Source organism: Physella acuta, unplaced genomic scaffold (genome assembly GCF_028476545.2).
Source record: "Physella acuta isolate Inbredline_101_S28 unplaced genomic scaffold, ASM2847654v3 ptg000015l, whole genome shotgun sequence".
Taxonomy (NCBI): domain Eukaryota; kingdom Metazoa; phylum Mollusca; class Gastropoda; family Physidae; genus Physella; species Physella acuta.
Window position 1 is genome coordinate 307508 of NW_026731535.1, and position 18740 is coordinate 326247.

The 18740-nt window shown below is 39.6% G+C and overlaps 1 protein-coding gene and 1 long non-coding RNA gene across 2 annotated transcripts; one reads left to right on the forward strand and one right to left on the reverse strand.

Moving 5' to 3' along the window:
- The first annotated feature begins 887 nt into the window (after positions 1-887).
- Positions 888-12771, forward strand: LOC131936688 (palmitoyltransferase ZDHHC22-like). The gene is made up of 3 exons (XM_059293741.1): positions 888-1253; positions 11728-11942; positions 12381-12771. Exons 1-3 carry the CDS (start codon positions 902-904, stop codon positions 12690-12692), a joined length of 879 nt encoding a protein of 292 aa, XP_059149724.1. The 5' UTR covers positions 888-901; the 3' UTR covers positions 12693-12771.
- A 1905-nt stretch (positions 12772-14676) lies between these two features.
- On the reverse strand, positions 14677-16492 carry LOC131936700 (uncharacterized). Its single transcript, XR_009386084.1, has 3 exons — positions 16404-16492; positions 15675-15820; positions 14677-14862 (listed from the first exon to the last, which is right to left on the reverse strand). It is a non-coding gene; the product is annotated as an uncharacterized LOC131936700 (long non-coding RNA).
- Positions 16493-18740: the final 2248 nt, after the last annotated feature.

Here is an 18740-nt window from a genome sequence, read left to right on the forward strand (position 1 = left end):
GACGTGTGACGGAGGGGAGGGGGGAGGTAAAAATCGTCCAAAAAAGCGTGACGTCATTTATGGATGACCCCTTTTTCAAAATCAAAATTTTTTTGGGATAAATATTGATGAGGATTATAATAACTAAAATATTTGTTTTCTCTACATAAATCATACTGTCACAACTCTAATAAAAGAATATCGAACAAAATGGAATTTATAGAAAAAATATATAAAAATATATGCTTTTATTAGTGTCTGCCCCCCCCCCCCCCGGAAAATTTAGTCCACCCCCCCCCACCCACACCCCTCAGGAGAAAAAAGTCTGAAAGAAACACTGCGTGTCCTCTATGGTGGGATAATCATTATTTCTTTGAAAAACATAGCCAGAGAGTATGCGGTCTAAAGAATCACGTTACATATTTCATCAAAACCATGGAATAATCTATGTTTAGCTTCTTCTTTCGTATTAATAATCTGTATTTTAATTTTAGTTTTGATTACATTTGAAACAGATACTTACATCCTAGATTTAAAAAAAAATATTTTAAATTGGCAGCTGACAGTTAATTAAAATATCTTGTTTATGACTGTGAGCTTCTCCCCTCCCCTCCCCCCCCCCACACACACTCACACAACACGTCCATACTTTTAATGAACCGATGGTCGTGTTTGGGTGTGAGCGAAGAAAGAGGGAGGGGGGGGGGGAATTTTCCTGGTCACGTGACAACCTTTTTAAAATGGTCTGCAGTTTTCCACCCAGGTCCAAATATCGATCCAACTAACCTCGAGACACTCGGTGCTGTTCGTGTTTGAAACAGCCACGCTGGAGCATTAATTCTACACGGGGGAATATAATGAAAGTAGCTGCAAACACCTCAAAGCCTGTTTGGTAAGTTTAAAAAAAATTGAAACTTAAAAAATGGCGAAGACGGACCCAAACAGATCCTTGAAAGAAAAGCTCCAGGACCACTACAACAGTCGGAATTTCCAAGCCAAGGACTCCACCATAACCCGTTTCGCCGTGTCCTTCGTGTGGGTCAACACACTGACCCTGGTGCTCGAGGGTCTGCTCGTGCTCATCCCCTCCCACCACCTCGTCCAGGACGGGCGGGCGTGCTCCAACAGCAGCTGCACCAGCTACAGGTGCGCTCAGGCGGTCACCCTCTGGCTGTTTGCTCAAACTGCCTGGCACTGGTTTTGTCTGAGGGACGGGAGCCGTAATGTGGTGACTCGGGGCGTCAGTGGGAGTCATAAGCACGTCGTTAAAACAGGTAAACTTACATCTTATATTGTGGTGTGTATATATATATAAATATATATAAATATATATAAATATATATATATATGTGACGAGCGAACATTTATCCTGCCGACAACGCCAATTGTAACGAGCCAACAGTTACCATGCTCGCAACGCCACATGTAATGAGACCTAATTGCCTGTAGTGCCACGTGTTAACGAGTTTAACCACTCATTCTAGACAACATTGACCACAGTATAGATACTCAAGATGCAGGTTCGCTATTGATCCTTTATTACATGAATCAAGAAATGCTTCATAATAACACAATAAATCAACAGGAATGCTTCTCAATAATAGTCTGAATCAACTGACCCCTAACAGTCCTTCACTAGGCTTCATATAACTGAATCCACATGTCTATAATCCTCCTTAACACAATACGGCTAACCCGTTCTATAACCGACTTGACATAGTCACACAGACTGACTGATCTAAGCGAGCGATGAAAGAGGTAAGAGCCTCGAAACGGGAAGAGAGCGAGTTCTGCCGTCCCCTCCTATTTATGCCTTGAAATCGTAGTCGTACTTGTCTCCATTTCCGTAATCGATACTTGTAATCGATGTATCCGAATACTAATGTCGCAGTTTCTGACGTACCGTCCGATTCACTAAAACATCTGCATCCCATCCATCAAAGTTGACAGCTCCTCTGAAACTTCTCGTACCGTTTCCCAAAATAGCACGCGTTGGCTTTGAGATTGTTATCAGACCGATCCAATAAGCCACCTGTTATGGTTGCGTCAGATTTCATACTGCGTCGCGGCTTCTCGTTCGTTATCATTTGTAACTGGTAGTTAGGCCTACCCCAGTTACATCCACCCCTGCTTTTTTTGTGTGTTTTCAACCACAAACAACGCCTGGCAGGTGCACTCCTCCAAAGTCAATCGCACAGTCGTAAAAAAAAAAATTTATTGTTCCACTCACTGTCCACGACGTTCCATTCGTATACGATTGACAGTTATACCTATTTCACATATCAACTGTGTCTACATCATCTTCCTGAGACACAAAACAGTTCTAGAATTCACATCCACCCTTTCCATTTGGTGCCTTCACCAGTTCACTTCTATAGCTCTTTGAACAGTCTGTTTTCATACCAGCGCGACCATGAAAGAATTGATGGTTGCTGACAAAAAATTTCGTATTCCTTCTGTTCCTTAAACTTCTCCGCGGACCACTTATCTGATGGTCTACTGTCTCTCTGCTTCTGGAGGGACCGGGATCCTCATTGTTGCCGGTATCCTCCCCTTGCGTATCGCGGTTGTTCTGTTGATGGTGATATGGTTCCGGAATGGGTATGTGAATTTCCGTTATAACTTCCGGTTCCCTAATTGTCTTGGGTTTCTCTGTGTGTAACTGCTCTTCTTGCCTATTCCAATATTTCTTTAATTGAGCAATATTCGCCCACCGATCCGGTTTGGCGTGATCGATGGGTCTTATCTTAAAGGGGCCACCTGCTGCTTTAGGCATCTCCACGACTTGCCATATCTCCTGTCCCCAGAGATCGTGGATTTTGTTTCTGCCTAACGGGTGGCTACGCAGTAATACCCTGTCATTCAGTTTGAGTGGCGGGTCCTTCGTCTGTATCGGCGGTTCCCTTCGCCGAGATTCATGTTCTAGTCTTTCCTGTACTACCCTGTACATTTCTCTAATTCTTCTCATATGTTCATTCACATATTCCAGTGCGGTGTATGAGCCAGTCATACTCTCCCTTTTTCCTAGGAACAAATCAAGAGGGAGTCGAGCCTCTCGTCCGAACAGCAACATGTATGGCGTAAAGCCGGTTGTGGCATGGGGTGTGCAGTTGTATAGATATACCAACTCTGGGAGAAAATCAAGCCAACGTTTTTTCTGTTCAGGTTCTAGCGTACGCAGCAAATCATGCATGCTGCGGTTGAACCGTTCACACTGTCCGTTTCCCTTCGGATTAAATGTGGTTGTTCTAGATTTGTTGATCCCGTAGTGGCTGCACAGTTGGTTAATTACTTCTGACTCGAAAGCCCTTCCTTGGTCAGAGTGTAATTGTCTTGGTATGCCATATTTGATGAACCAATGTTCTATTAATACCTTTGCCACTGTTTTGGCAGTCTGATCTCGTGTGGGCACCGCCACAGTCCATTTGGTGAATACATCAGTCATTACCAACACATGTTCCGTCCCATCCGATGATTGCTCCAACGACGTAAAGTCCATCGCCACAATCTCTAGTGGTTTTGTCGCTAGTAGGTGTCCTGATGGCTGTCTCATTTTGACAACTGGCATTTTCGCATGCTGACACCTCACACAAGCCTCACAATGGCGTTTGACCTCCATTTCCATATTGGGCCAGTAACACCTCCGTCGTAATATTTTGTGCGTCCTGTCCTGACCTTGGTGTCCTGCCCTGTCATGTGCCAACCTTAGCACTTCTTCTCGTAATTGTCCCGGCACCACCACCTGGTGTATTGTGCCATCAATTTGGTCATGAATTCTCCGCATGAGAACACCATCCTTTATACTGAGACGGTTCCACTGACTCAGTATTTTCTTTGTTTCTCGACCAAATTGTTCTCTTTCCCTTCTTCCTGGGAATTTTTGTTCCTGGACGTATTTCAATAGCGGTTGTAAGCCACTATCCGTTCTCTGGGCATCTCTTATCTTTTTGTGATTAAGGCAATTAAAATCACTACTGTCCATATGTTCGGGCTCTGTGGATATGTGCTCCACCCCGGTCTGCCCGTTCTGCATCACTTGTACCCCATGAGGGATATCTGTTGACGCTCTGACCTCACATATTCCTGTCAGCGTTTCTTCCTCATCACCCGGTTTCTCGTAAGGATTCCTTGATAAAGCGTCCGCATTGCCATTGGACCGCCCCGGGCGATATTTTATCTCCAGGTCAAAGAGTGCCAATTCTGCTGCCCATCGCTGTTCGATGGATCCTAGCTTTGCTGTCTTTAGGTGACTCAAGGGGTTATTGTCAGTGTATACCACACATTTAGCACCTAAGAGATAGTCCCTGAATTTTTCAGTCACAGCCCATTTTAATGTCAAAAGTTCTAGTTTCATGGCGCTGTAATTTGTCATGTTCTTCTCTGATTCCTTCAGAGCTCGACTGGCATACGCAATAACCCTGAAACCTTGCTTTTGTTGTTGTGATAGCACAGCTCCCAGGCCTTTAGAGCTGGCGTCAATTTCTAACCGAAATGGTTTGTCAAAGTCCGCGTAACCCAATATCGGTGCCTCTGTCAAAGCCTTTTTCAAGAGTTTAAACGAGTTCAGGCATTCATCAGTCCATAATTCACCTATCAGGTGTGTTTTACCTTTCTTTTTCTCCTTACTGTGTTTCTTTGTCATTTTGTTTACCAAGTCATGCAATGGTGCGGCAATTTTTGCAAAACCAGGTACAAATTTTCTATAATAGGAAGCAAAGCCCAAGAATGACCTGACCTCTACTGTAGTTGTTGGCTGTTTCCATTCTTTAACAGCTGCAATTTTATCTGGGTCAGTGGCGATGCCATCCGACGAAATCACGTAACCCAAAAAATGTACCGATTTCAAACCAAAGCAGCATTTGTCTGGGTTCAGCTTTACTCCTATCTCCCTAAGACGGAGAAACACTTGTTCTAATCTTTTTAGATGGTCCTCCCAAGTTTTTGAGTAAACTAGAATATCATCCAAATACACCAACATTATTTGAAATAGAAAGTCACTCATAGCACTCTGCATTACTCGCTGGAATGTAGCAGGTGCATTAGTTAGACCAAACGGCATACGGGTCCACTCGTACAGTCCCAGTGGAGAAATAAATGCAGTTTTATGTTGATCGTTGGGGTGCATGGCCACTTGGTGGTAGCCACTGGCCAAATCCAAGGTAGAAAAGAATCTTGCTCCCCCCAACGCATCAAGACATTCATCAATACGAGGCAAGGGGAATGCATCCCTTCTTGTGATATTGTTCAATTTCCGGTAATCACAACACAGTCTTATCTCCCCTGACTTCTTTTTTACCACTACAATCGGTGCCGCATACGGGCTTGTACTAGTTGTAATAATTCCCTTTTCTAGTAGATCATTCAGGTGTGCCTTCACCGCCGAGTAGTGACTCGGTGGTAATCTTCGATAAGGTTGCGCCACCGGCTTGTCTTGTAGTAAGGGTATCTGGTGTTTGATTACTTCCGTGTACCCCAAATCACCCTCATACGAGGCAAATACATCCCTGTATTTATTCAGTAATTCATTTAATTTTGGGTCTTCAGTTTCCGGGAATATATATGATCGGCCACCCTTTTTCTTCACCTCGGCCGTCACATTGACCGACCTAATTGTTACTTCATTACTACTGGTATTGATCAGTTCGATGCACTGTGCCGACCTTTGTACCTCGACGTTCTGTGGTACTCCTACCAGAGTGTTAGGCGGTATAAAAATTTCCTCATCCAAAACATTAGCTACCAACCCTTGAACTAGTCCGTTTTCCGCTGATGTGTATGTCCGCAGTAACACGACGCCTGCCCTCAGTGCGGCGCCACATGGTTCTATCATCACATCACCATTCACGCTTCTATCACCAATTTGTAATGTGATTGCCTTGACCGTGTTTGCCGGGACTGCTGTCCTTCCTCTGGTCTTGGCAAACCTGGCCAACTTGGATCCCCGACCTGGTGTGGTCGATCCGACAATATTTGTAAGAAATTCTGGCAACTGGCCAAGGATATTCATGCCCAACAGGCAAGGTATATTTGACACATTTGTCTCTAGGTTGTGTTTCGTAACGAACACCCCAACCTGCTTCAACCTATGTCCTGCCACCACGACATCCGCCAGAAAATAACCACAGTATGGAATGGTTAGTCCATTAGCTGCCGTTAGGCGCATGCCTGTGTCAGACCTCAACCTATGGTCTTTTCCTTTCATCCATTTGGTGTAAAAATTTTCCGTAATTGTCGTCACCTGGGAGCCTGTATCCACAATTGCCTTCACCGCGATGTCCCCAATCGTAATCACCATTTCGGGACAGACTCCCATCATTTTGCTTCTTGGGCCATAACCTCGCCCCTCTGTAGCCTGGCCCTGCCTTACAGAGGACGACCGTTTCCCTGGCAGTACCGTGCCATATGTCCGGGTTGTGAACAAGACAAACAAATTGGTCGACCGTCTGCCGTCCATTGGAGTGATGGCTTGGCAGGACGCGGCCGTCCAACCCGTCCCCGTTTTGTACCGTTCTTTTCCTAATTCTCAGCTGTTGACCTGCTTTCCAACCACTTCAAGCGTTGGTCAACCTTCTCTAGGTGGGCCAACAGTTGAGCCATCATGGTCTCCATCGTGTCGGCCCCTGTGGGTGGGGATTGTCTCTGTTCAGGCACAGAGACTTTGTCCACCGAACAGTTCGATTGGTCCTCATCCTCGGACCTGCGGATCGCTGAGTTCCTGACCTGAAGGAAGGTCAACTGCTGGTCTCTGTGGACCTCCTCTTTCAACTCTCTCCTTAAGATCGGGGTTGCTAGCCCCTCGATGAAATGGTCCCTCAGTAGGCGTACATCAATGTCCGGTGATTTGCCCTTTACCAAATCAAAGGCCCTGTTCATCCTGTGTGAGTACTCCATCACACTCTCCGCCATTCTCTGCTTTAAGCCCACGAATCCCGATAGCAGTTGCACTCCCGACCGTCTCTCCCCAAAGGTCTCCATAATCAGATCTAGCACCTTATCTGGATCTGATTGGACGGTCCTATCGTGGCACTTAACCTCTGCCCTAACCGTTTCACCTATACTGCCCATCAGCAGTCTTAATCTTTCCTCTGGTGACATATGTCTCGAGGCCCAGGCCGCTTTGACCTCTTCACTGAACCTGTTGGTTAAAGTTGGATCTCCGTCCCCGTAAAATTTGTTAATATGGGACTCTCTGGGTAGGACCACTATATGGGTCTGCTTCTCGTCCAGAGTAGACATTTTCTTCCTTAAGTACTAAAAAAAAAAGAGTTCTTTCTTACCGTGTGTGTATGAAAAATTTTTCCTCGTTCCTCAATTTTCACAGTTCCTGAATGTCCGAATTCACACACACACTAAACACAGTTATGCACAAGGTTGACTATAGGTGCCTTAAACGGCAAGTCTAGTTGAATTCATCCTGATCGCAGCGCCAATTGTGACGAGCGAACATTTATCCTGCCGACAACGCCAATTGTAACGAGCCAACAGTTACCATGCTCGCAACGCCACATGTAATGAGACCTAATTGCCTGTAGTGCCACGTGTTAACGAGTTTAACCACTCATTCTAGACAACATTGACCACAGTATAGATACTCAAGATGCAGGTTCGCTATTGATCCTTTATTACATGAATCAAGAAATGCTTCATAATAACACAATAAATCAACAGGAATGCTTCTCAATAATAGTCTGAATCAACTGACCCCTAACAGTCCTTCACTAGGCTTCATATAACTGAATCCACATGTCTATAATCCTCCTTAACACAATACGGCTAACCCGTTCTATAACCGACTTGACATAGTCACACAGACTGACTGATCTAAGCGAGCGATGAAAGAGGTAAGAGCCTCGAAACGGGAAGAGAGCGAGTTCTGCCGTCCCCTCCTATTTATGCCTTGAAATCGTAGTCGTACTTGTCTCCATTTCCGTAATCGATACTTGTAATCGATGTATCCGAATACTAATGTCGCAGTTTCTGACGTACCGTCCGATTCACTAAAACATCTGCATCCCATCCATCAAAGTTGACAGCTCCTCTGAAACTTCTCGTACCGTTTCCCAAAATAGCACGCGTTGGCTTTGAGATTGTTATCAGACCGATCCAATAAGCCACCTGTTATGGTTGCGTCAGATTTCATACTGCGTCGCGGCTTCTCGTTCGTTATCATTTGTAACTGGTAGTTAGGCCTACCCCAGTTACATATATATATATATATATATATATATATATATATATATATATATATATATATATATATATATATAGGGGCTATATAATGGTACTTTGAAAAACATTGAAACGATAAATGATAACGCATATTATATGAAACGAGCCGACCCGCGGCATATCATACGCTTCTATTTAGTTGTTGTTTTTTCTACTTTTCAGTTATTCATAATTTGTGTATTCGACACTACCAACGCTGCCACTGAAAATATTTCTTTAAAACACTATAAGTAGCTCGTTAAGGACGATACCCCCCCCCCCCACTCCTCCCCCCACCTCCGTTAAAGTAAACTCCACTTAGTTACCCCCCCCCCTTACGTTTAAAATCGTTTCAAACTAAATTATCTGCCCCTAATAGTCGTCACTAAACCCGGCTCTGCTTGTAAACATTTAGAGTGAACACAGCTCACCAGACCATGTAGGGGTGGGGGTGGTAGGGAGCGCGTTTACAGCTTGTTTTCTAGCGCCTCCCAGAAGAGACTTATATATATAAAGATAATAAATCATAATGCATGTTATTTAAAAAAAAATCATCACATTATTTTTTAACTTTTTTTGCCATTATTTATAAGAAAAAAATTAATTGTATTGATTATTATTCTGCATCTAACATTTAACCTCAGCAGTCGTACATTAAATTATTGTAAAAGAATGCCGCTTACAATAGCTGATGTGATTTACACATGCCATCAACAATACAAAATGTAACCGACTTTTTTAAAGAAACAAAAGCCCCTTTTAAACATCTCTTCTAAATGTTGCTGTTGTTCTATTCTAAATGTTGCTGTTTTAAACATCTATTCTAAATGTTGCTGTTGTTCTATTCTAAATGTTGCTGTTTTAAACATCTATTCTAAATGTTGCTGTTGTTCTATTCTAAATGTTGCTGTTTTAAACATCTATTCTAAATGTTGCTGTTGTTCTATTCTAAATGTTGCTGTTTTAAACATCTATTCTAAATGTTGCTGTTGTTCTATTCTAAATGTTGCTATTTTAAACATCTATTCTAAATGTTGCTGTTGTTCTATTCTAAATGTTGCTGTTGTTCTATTCTAAATGTTGCTGTTGTTCTATTCTAAATGTTGCTGTTGTTCTATTCTAAATGTTGCTGTTGTTCTATTCTAAATGTTGCTGTTGTTCTATTCTAAATGTTGCTGTTGTTCTATTCTAAATGTTGCTGTTGTTCTATTCTAAATGTTGCTGTTGTTCTATTCTAAATGTTGTTGTTCTATTCTAAATGTTGCTGTTGTTCTATTCTAAATGTTGCTGTTTTAAACATCTATTCTAAATGTTGCTGTTGTTCTATTCTAAATGTTGCTGTTGTTCTATTCTAAATGTTGCTGTTGTTCTATTCTAAATGTTGCTGTTGTTCTATTCTAAATGTTGCTGTTGTTCTATTCTAAATGTTGCTGTTGTTCTATTCTAAATGTTGCTGTTGTTCTATTCTAAATGTTGCTGTTGTTCTATTCTAAATGTTGCTGTTGTTCTATTCTAAATGTTGCTGTTGTTCTATTCTAAATGTTGCTGTTGTTCTATTCTAAATGTTGCTGTTGTTCTATTCTAAATGTTGCTGTTTTTCTATTCTAAATATTGCTGTTGTTCTATTCTAAATGTTGCTGTTGTTCTATTCTAAATATTGCTGTTGTTCTATTCTAAATGTTGCTGTTGTTTTATTCTAAATGTTGCTGTTGTTCTATTCTAAATGTTGCTGTTGTTCTATTCTAAATGTTGCTGTTTTAAATATCTATTCTAAATGTTGCTGTTGTTCTATTCTAAATGTTGCTGTTGTTCTATTCTAAATGTTGCTGTTGTTCTATTCTAAATGTTGCTGTTGTTCTATTCTAAATGTTGCTGTTGTTCTATTCTAAATGTTGCTGTTGTTCTATTCTAAATGTTGCTGTTGTTCTATTCTAAATGTTGCTGTTGTTCTATTCTAAATGTTGCTGTTGTTCTATTCTAAATGTTGCTGTTGTTCTATTCTAAATGTTGCTGTTGTTCTATTCTAAATGTTGCTGTTGTTCTATTCTAAATGTTGCTGTTGTTCTATTCTAAATGTTGCTGTTGTTCTATTCTAAATGTTGCTGTTGTTCTATTCTAAATGTTGCTGTTGTTCTATTCTAAATGTTGCTGTTGTTCTATTCTAAATGTTGCTGTTGTTCTATTCTAAATGTTGCTGTTGTTCTATTCTAAATGTTGTTGCTGTTCTATTCTAAATGTTGCTGTTGTTCTATTCTAAATGTTGCTGTTGTTCTATTCTAAATGTTGCTGTTGTTCTATTCTAAATGTTGCTGTTGTTCTATTCTAAATGTTGTTGTTCTATTCTAAATGTTGTTGTTCTATTCTAAATGTTGCTGTGTTAAACAACTATTCTAAATGTTGCTGTTTTAAACATTCATTCTAAATGTTGCTGTTGTTCTATTCTAAATGTTGCTGTTGTTCTATTCTAAATGTTGCTGTTGTTCTATTCTAAATGTTGCTGTTGTTCTATTCTAAATGTTGCTGTTGTTCTATTCTAAATGTTGCTGTTGTTCTATTCTAAATGTTGCTGTTGTTCTATTCTAAATGTTGCTGTTGTTCTATTCTAAATGTTGCTGTTGTTCTATTCTAAATGTTGCTGTTGTTCTATTCTAAATGTTGCTGTTGTTCTATTCTAAATGTTGCTGTTGTTCTATTCTAAATGTTGCTGTTGTTCTATTCTAAATGTTGCTGTTGTTCTATTCTAAATGTTGCTGTTGTTCTATTCTAAATGTTGTTGTTCTATTCTAAATGTTGCTGTTGTTCTATTCTAAATGTTGCTGTTGTTCTATTCTAAATGTTGCTGTTGTTCTATTCTAAATGTTGCTGTTGTTCTATTCTAAATGTTGCTGTTGTTCTATTCTAAATGTTGCTGTTGTTCTATTCTAAATGTTGCTGTTGTTCTATTCTAAATGTTGTTGTTCTATTCTAAATGTTGCTGTTGTTCTATTCTAAATGTTGCTGTTGTTCTATTCTAAATGTTGCTGTTGTTCTATTCTAAATGTTGCTGTTGTTCTATTCTAAATGTTGCTGTTGTTCTATTCTAAATGTTGCTGTTGTTCTATTCTAAATGTTGCTGTTGTTCTATTCTAAATGTTGCTGTTGTTCTATTCTAAATGTTGCTGTTGTTCTATTCTAAATGTTGCTGTTGTTCTATTCTAAATGTTGCTGTTGTTTTATTCTAAATGTTGCTGTTGTTCTATTCTAAATGTTGCTGTTGTTCTATTCTAAATGTTGCTGTTGTTCTATTCTAAATGTTGCTGTTGTTCTATTCTAAATGTTGCTGTTGTTCTGTTCTAAATGTTGTTGCTGTTCTATTCTAAATGTTGCTGTTGTTCTATTCTAAATGTTGCTGTTGTTCTATTCTAAATGTTGCTGTTGTTCTATTCTAAATGTTGCTGTTGTTCTATTCTAAATGTTGCTGTTGTTCTATTCTAAATGTTGTTGCTGTTCTATTCTAAATGTTGCTGTTGTTCTATTCTAAATGTTGCTGTTGTTCCCCAGATTGGAAGTGGTGCTCACGTTGTAACCAAGACGCCCCGCCCCGGTCCCACCACTGCACCCTGTGTGAGCACTGCGTGCTGAGACGGGACCACCACTGCTATTTCTCCGGGTCCTGTGTCGGCCATTACAACCAGAGGCACTTTGTTCTGTTTCTCCTCTACGTCATCTGCGCCTGTAGCTACGCTGTCTACATGCAGAGTAGTTATTTGAGCAAGGTCAGCATTTTAAGCATCTTTACACGTACGATAAACAGTGTTTCTTTCAGGCATCTCTTCTATGGAGCACCGAACCAACCCCCTCCCCCCAGAAGCACGTTTACCGCTGTCCGCCACCCACCCTCGGAGAATTAATTTAGCCCCACCCCCGAAAGTTTCAAATGTCCACCCCTCCTCGGAGAAAAAAGTCAGATGATAAAATATGTGTGTGTATTCGTGTGTGTGTGTGTGTGTGTGTGTCTGAGGCATCATTAAAAAAAACACCCCAATGACTGACTGCTATATTGGATACTGCTGCTTTATGCTAAAATGTTATATTTAGGCCTATATAAGCATATATATATATATATATATATATATATATATATATATATATATATATATATATATATTGGTAAAAGAAACCACCTGACCAATGACCTCATTTGGCTCTTCCAGCAGGAGAACCTGACCTATTTCATCCCCCTGGTGGCCATGTGGAAGACGGTCACCGGACAGGCACCCAAGCTTTACTTCTGCATCCTGGTCCACATGTACCTCAGCACCGTCTCGCTGTTCGCCTCCGTGGGGTTCATCAGCTGCCAGACGTACATCATACTCAAAGGGCAGACGTCTTACGAGGCATCCAGAGGGATAACACTCTACCAAAAGCGAACTGTGTACGACAATTTCAAGACCGTTTTCGGAACGCCGTTGCAGTTTGTGCTAACGTTGTTCCTGCCTGTGAGACCGCATCTCGCAGACGACTAAACAGACGAGAGTGTTTATGTTTAAGTTTCAGCTTTAATTGATGACAGGCGTGTTTGTTTTTATACCGAGATGGGTTAAGTATTATGCAGTGGCGTCGCTAGGTCGTCGGGTGTCACCCGGTGCGGTAAATGAGGGTTTCACCCCCAACCCCAACAATTTTACATTTTCGGTTTGGTGTTATCTCACCCATTTTATTATTTTAATTTTAAAAACTTTGTACTTACAGTATATTTTACGATTTTTTCGATTTGGTGCCGACCCCCCCCCCCCCAAATGGTGTCACCACCCTGAGATCCCGCCTTGTGACGCTGCTGGTGTCATGTGCCCTCCACCTACACCACCGAGGAACTTGATCAAGCATCAATTTGAGTGAAATATGATCTGGAATGTTGTTATCCGGCACTATGCTATGCAATAAGCTCTAAACCAAAACGGTTGAAGTACCGATTAAAATAATTAAATTGCAGAAGCCAAAGGGAACCACTTATTCTGGTGCGAAATTTTTTTTTTTAAGTATATAATTTTTTACAAATGTTTCAAATGTTAAGTGTTAATGTATCACAAAAATTCATATTTTTATCAAATGTTTATACCTATCGTTGAACTATTACAAAATACTGAACACTCATCTACTGTTCACTTTTATAAATGTTATGTCATGCTGCAGAAATACATTTAAAAGATAAATCTAAATGTTGATTTGATTTCAAAGACGAGAACATTCGAATTTGGTCCAGATATAGCTGTGTCCACATGACGTCACAAATCAAGGTACGATATAAGTTAATTTTTAGTGGCGTTACGTTACTTAAGAAGGGGAGCTTTAAAATATCTGACGCAGCGTTTATTATATATTTCTTAATGACAAAATTATTTTTTAAAAGTTATTTTTTCGTTAGTATAGTGGTTTTTAAGGGTGGTGGTGGATTGGCCTTTTGTGACGAGGGCCACAGGGGGTGGGGGTAAAATATTCTAAAATCGCGCACGTCAATAATTGACGATCTCAAACACAATTTGACCGGTCTACAGAGGAGCAACGGCTAAACAATGTGGGAAAGTGTCAGAAAAATTTGACAAGAACTATCAGCTAATCTATGCTAAATATACCCTGTTCAAGTGAGGAGTTCGATCTGAAAGTTCTATTGATTGTGTAAATTATTGATTATTTCCCTTGTGTGCTAGGGGAAATAACCCAGCAGCGATCTGTCACGGTCGACACAGCAAAGCAGAAACTCACAAATTATCGATTTATAGACATTTTCTGACTAGTTAACTACCGTAACAGTGCAGCAGGAAAATTGTGTGTTTGTTTGTGTGTGTGTGTGTGGGGGGGGATATTGGTGATCTTAACTACCAGGCTAAATATCAGAAAGTAAAGTTAATCCGCTAAACGAGATTTCCCGTGATTTTAAATTTCAGCTAAGGGATCATCCATAAATGACGTCACGCTTTATTTGACGATTTTACCCCACCCCTCCACTCTGTCACACGTCGTTGCAAAAAGCCAGACCCCCCCCCCCTAAAATAACGTCACACAACCTACAACCACCCTAAAAAATTGCAGTATTTATTTTTTAAAATATCGATTTATTTCTAAAATATTGACTTAGCTCGGTAAGCACACAGAGTTTATTGATAATGTTTTCTATTTGAATTTACTCAGTTTCTAAAGCGCGATATAACGCCTAAAATTCAGTTTCTAACATTAGTATTTTTTAAATACGAAAGTGTGACGCCACACTATCTGACCCCCACCCCCCTCCCCTCTCACAATCGTCAGGAAATTACGATATCCCCTACCTATTTGAGTGTGACGTAATTTTATAGCTGAACCACTAACCACAGGGTGTAGGACAATCTTCGAGCCACGCCCACAATTTCAGCAAGTAATGCCGTATGTCATTCATGTCGAAGTAAAAAAAAAACACCCAGCACATTGAATAACAACAACACTAACTAATCAAATAAAAAGAAATCGATCAAATATTTTTACTTAAAAATTGTATTAGACCATCCGTCACATATCGAAGAAAGTATTTCATTCATAAAAATAATTCATCCGCCTGCAATCATTCACACGTTGTCATAGAGCTTTTATATCACAGATATCATTTCGTGTGTCCTCTGCATTCATGTGCCACATACTCGATCCACGCAATAGCAGCTTGACCTGTGAAGAGATAATCCCAAGATTAGACAAGTCTACGTGACATGGCCCACGCTGGGTGGATCATTACGCCCGGCTCTGTTAAATAAGGGCCGTACAACGTTGCTACATCGGGGAAAGTTAAATAGTGTAGGACGACGTTGGGCGAGGATAGGTCTACACTAGGGCTACACAACACTGGTACATCTGGCAGAGTTAAAAGTGTAGGGCTACACGTAGGGCTACGATAAATCTCTCTAATTTAAGTGTTGGACTTCACGTAGAACTAAGATAGGGCTACAATAGGGCTACACAACGCTGATATATCTACCAGGGTCTACATATCTAAAATATCTATGGTAGGAAAGAAAGATTAAAAATGTAGGTCCACGACAGGGCAGCACGTTGCTGATAACCTACACATACAAAGATGGAGTTTGGGTATGGAGTAGGCCTAATACACTTTAATTTTATTTAAATTTTTTTAGGGAGTAATACAATTTATTTTGTTAGAATGGTCTCACTACTTGATATATACTATGATTTAGTGACACTTTAAATCTTCATTAATTTAAATTAGCCTAAATAAGATTAAATCACAATCAAGCTTTTTAATATTTGTGTGTGTTTGAGGCGGATGAAAAACCTTGTATCCAGAGTTAGCTTTTTTAATCAATAATTTAAAGCGATAAGTAGATAAAGGTGACCAAAGAAATACAAATTCTGTTGATCCTAAATGTATTTTTAAAGCTTTTTTTTTTAATTCTTAAGTCAAACAACACTTTAAAAAATAACATTTTATCAGCAACACTATTTATAAAGTCAAGTCAACGTACCTAAAACGGGCTAAAAGATCATTTCTTTGAACAGCAACCTTTCTGTCCGAGTTTGTAGCCCACCAAAAATGCGACAACAGCGCTAGCTGCGACAACTAGGGCAACGGTGGTTGTAGAGTGAGTACCTTCAAGGGCCATTGTAGAAGCTGAGGACAGAGAAAAAAATTGTGCCAATGCTAGTAACAGGGGAAGGTAGTTTCTAAAGTTTACCACAGGTGGCGTGTCAAGGGTTTTGTCTTAGAACCCTCACCATGGACCCCCAAAATGTGCTGTCTCACATTAAGCCATTGGCGAACTTGTGAATGTCATTAAATTTAATGAAACACCATTTCCTCATAATAAAATCTTGCCTACACCATTGTTTACCTGTTTAACGCCAAATTAGATACCTCTTATCATCATCTATGTCTTAAAATGTATCAAATAGCAAATTACATCAAATTTAAAAGACTAAAGAGGGAAGATAAGCTACTATTTCAACTTGTAAATACTATTGTAAATTAATTTTCCTAAATGCAACAATATTATTTTTACCCACCAAAATTAAGAATTTTTAAAATGTTAAGCTGTTTGTCTGATTATTTAAAAAAAAGGTTTGAAATAAGTATAAGTATCATGTCTACGATTTAACGTCGTGATTAAAGTAATCAGGTTGCCAAAATCATGAAGATGTATGAAAAGAAGAACTAGATCTAGATCTATATCTAGAGGAATCGTGGCTTCTCTTACCTTGTGCTGGGGGAGATTTGATTGCACCGTGCGAGTCGACCTTCACTGTCAAATGACGATACAAGATCGTTTGGTCTCGATATATCGTCAGGTGATAACAGGACGTCTAACCTTTGAACCGTTAATCCTACAGGTGGGTGTACTTTGATCGCAGTAGAGTAACCTATATCTAAGCGAACAGGTGGATCTTGTATTTAAGCTCTACGAATTTATCAAGTAGCCTATTAATTGTACCGACTTCAAAATCTACGGAATTTCAGGGATTTCAAACTCGCTAAATTTGCTCTAAATACTATTAAACCCACAATCAGTGGGAAAATGACTCTAAATACACTTACAAGAAATGCCTTTTATGTATTTTTCTTCTGAACTTGTATGTTGCTATAGGCCTACATATTTTCCCATTAACCCCCTCACGACCAAACCAGCTTGACAGCCACTTGAAATTTTTTCAAATCAGGACAGTCAGACAAAATTTAATCACTGGTTATATTTTTTTAGATACATTCGAAGCCCCTTACATTAAATTATTTGTATTCAAATATGTTGGAGAAAATTTCATTCTTGCTTTAAAAAAAAAAAAACAACTTTTCCAAATGCGGCTTAGCCTTGCTTGTAAGACGAACAACTGATACTTAAAATACAAAAGTATAAAACTTGGAAGGCCATATTCACTTTTTAAAGTAGGTTTTAGTTGTAACCTTTAGGTGTCCTTAGCTGCGTGTCAAAATGTAAGCGATAGAGGGATATGGGAATTTACTGTAAGCATTCACATTTTGGGTTTGCAAATTTAAATATAATGTAACAACACATTTAGAAACGTTATTTTTCATCAATTTAATATTTAACCCGGAAAACGTAGGCCTACAATTAAACGTTCTAAAGCAAAAAAATTATAAAGGTTAAGCAATCGATATCAGATCAATGAGGTGATTTTTAAAAAATGTTTACAGTACAGTTTACTACAAACACTAGAATCTAGTAGCAAGTAGTGTACGCGTGCAGGTAACACCACGAGAGGCGCAGAAGATAACCTTGAACTAAAGTCAAGCCTAGTTTGTGAAGTGGGATGCAATAAAAAAATGATGTAACTCAAATGTGATAAGAAACGCATGTGTTGTAATGTAGTCAATTACAGTCTTGCGTGTAACTAACTTACTTTTGAGTGTCTTTATGTAGATACACTCTTATATTGCTAAATGCATATTCTAAATTATATAAATGCAATATATTAATTATAACATCTATAATTACATAATTTCTACTTATTCTGTGAAAACAAGTAAAGTTGAACACAGTCAACATGAATCTTTATTATCAGGTTCATGTGCATCTTCATCCTGACAAATGTTTTGATTTATGGAGAACCCGGAGAAGGGGGGAATGAATGAAAAGTGCATTAAAAACAGAGAATTTATCTTCGTATTTAAATATAGTTAGAATTGTACTTTTTAAAAGCTTTTATTTAACTGGATTCCTCTGTCTGCTGTTTTTTTTTTGACTGTTCGGAACATACGAGCGAATTCTCAAACACTTCTACCGAACCTATTAGTTTCAAACTTGACACGTAAATCAAGACTACTAGTTGAGTGAAAGGAATATTAGATGTTTGACGGATTTTGTTGGTTGTGGAATGAATCTTGTTGGTTATTGCGTGATGAATTTTGTTGATTGTTGGGTGAATTTTGTTATTTGTTCGACGAGCTATGCTGGCAAGATTGATGCGTCAATAAAATATCTTTGGAATAATTTTGTCCTAAAATCTTCACAAAATACTTGAGACATCAGAGTTTCCACTTCCAACATTGTAATTATTAACAGTGTCCTTATCACATGAACAGCTGATGATAAATTATGTGTGTGTATTCGTGTATCTATCTATCTATTTATATAATTCTCTTCTCGGAGACGCTAGAAAACAAGCTGTAAGCGCGCCTTGCAGTCCCCTCTCTTCTTCACTAGGCATAAATCAACCCCCCCCCCCCACCCCCACATGGTCTGGTGAGCTGTGGTTCACGCTAAATGTTTACAATCATAGAGCCGGGTTTAGTGACTCCTATTAGGGGCAGATAATTTAGTTTGAAACTATTTTAAACTTAGGGGAGGTAATTAAGAGGAGGCTGCTTTCACGGGTGGGGGGGGGGGGTGTAGGGTAGGGGTTGGGGGGAAATGAGGGTGGGGGGGGGTCGTCCTTAACGACCAACTGATAGTATTTAAAGCAAATATTTTCAGTGGCAGCATTGGTACTGTCGAATTCACAAATTATGAATTACTGACAAGTAGAAAATAAAACAACTTAATAGCGGCGTATGATACACCGCGGGCGGCTCGTATATA

Excerpts from the sequence above, each read along its gene's own strand:
- LOC131936688 (XM_059293741.1), top strand. The coding sequence starts at position 902 with ATGGCGAAGACGGACCCAAACAGATCCTTGAAAGAAAAGCTCCAGGAC. Across the intron at positions 1,254-11,727 it reads TAAGCACGTCGTTAAAACAG|ATTGGAAGTGGTGCTCACGT; the intron begins GTAAACTTACAT and ends GTTGTTCCCCAG. Across the intron at positions 11,943-12,380 it reads AGAGTAGTTATTTGAGCAAG|CAGGAGAACCTGACCTATTT; the intron begins GTCAGCATTTTA and ends TGGCTCTTCCAG.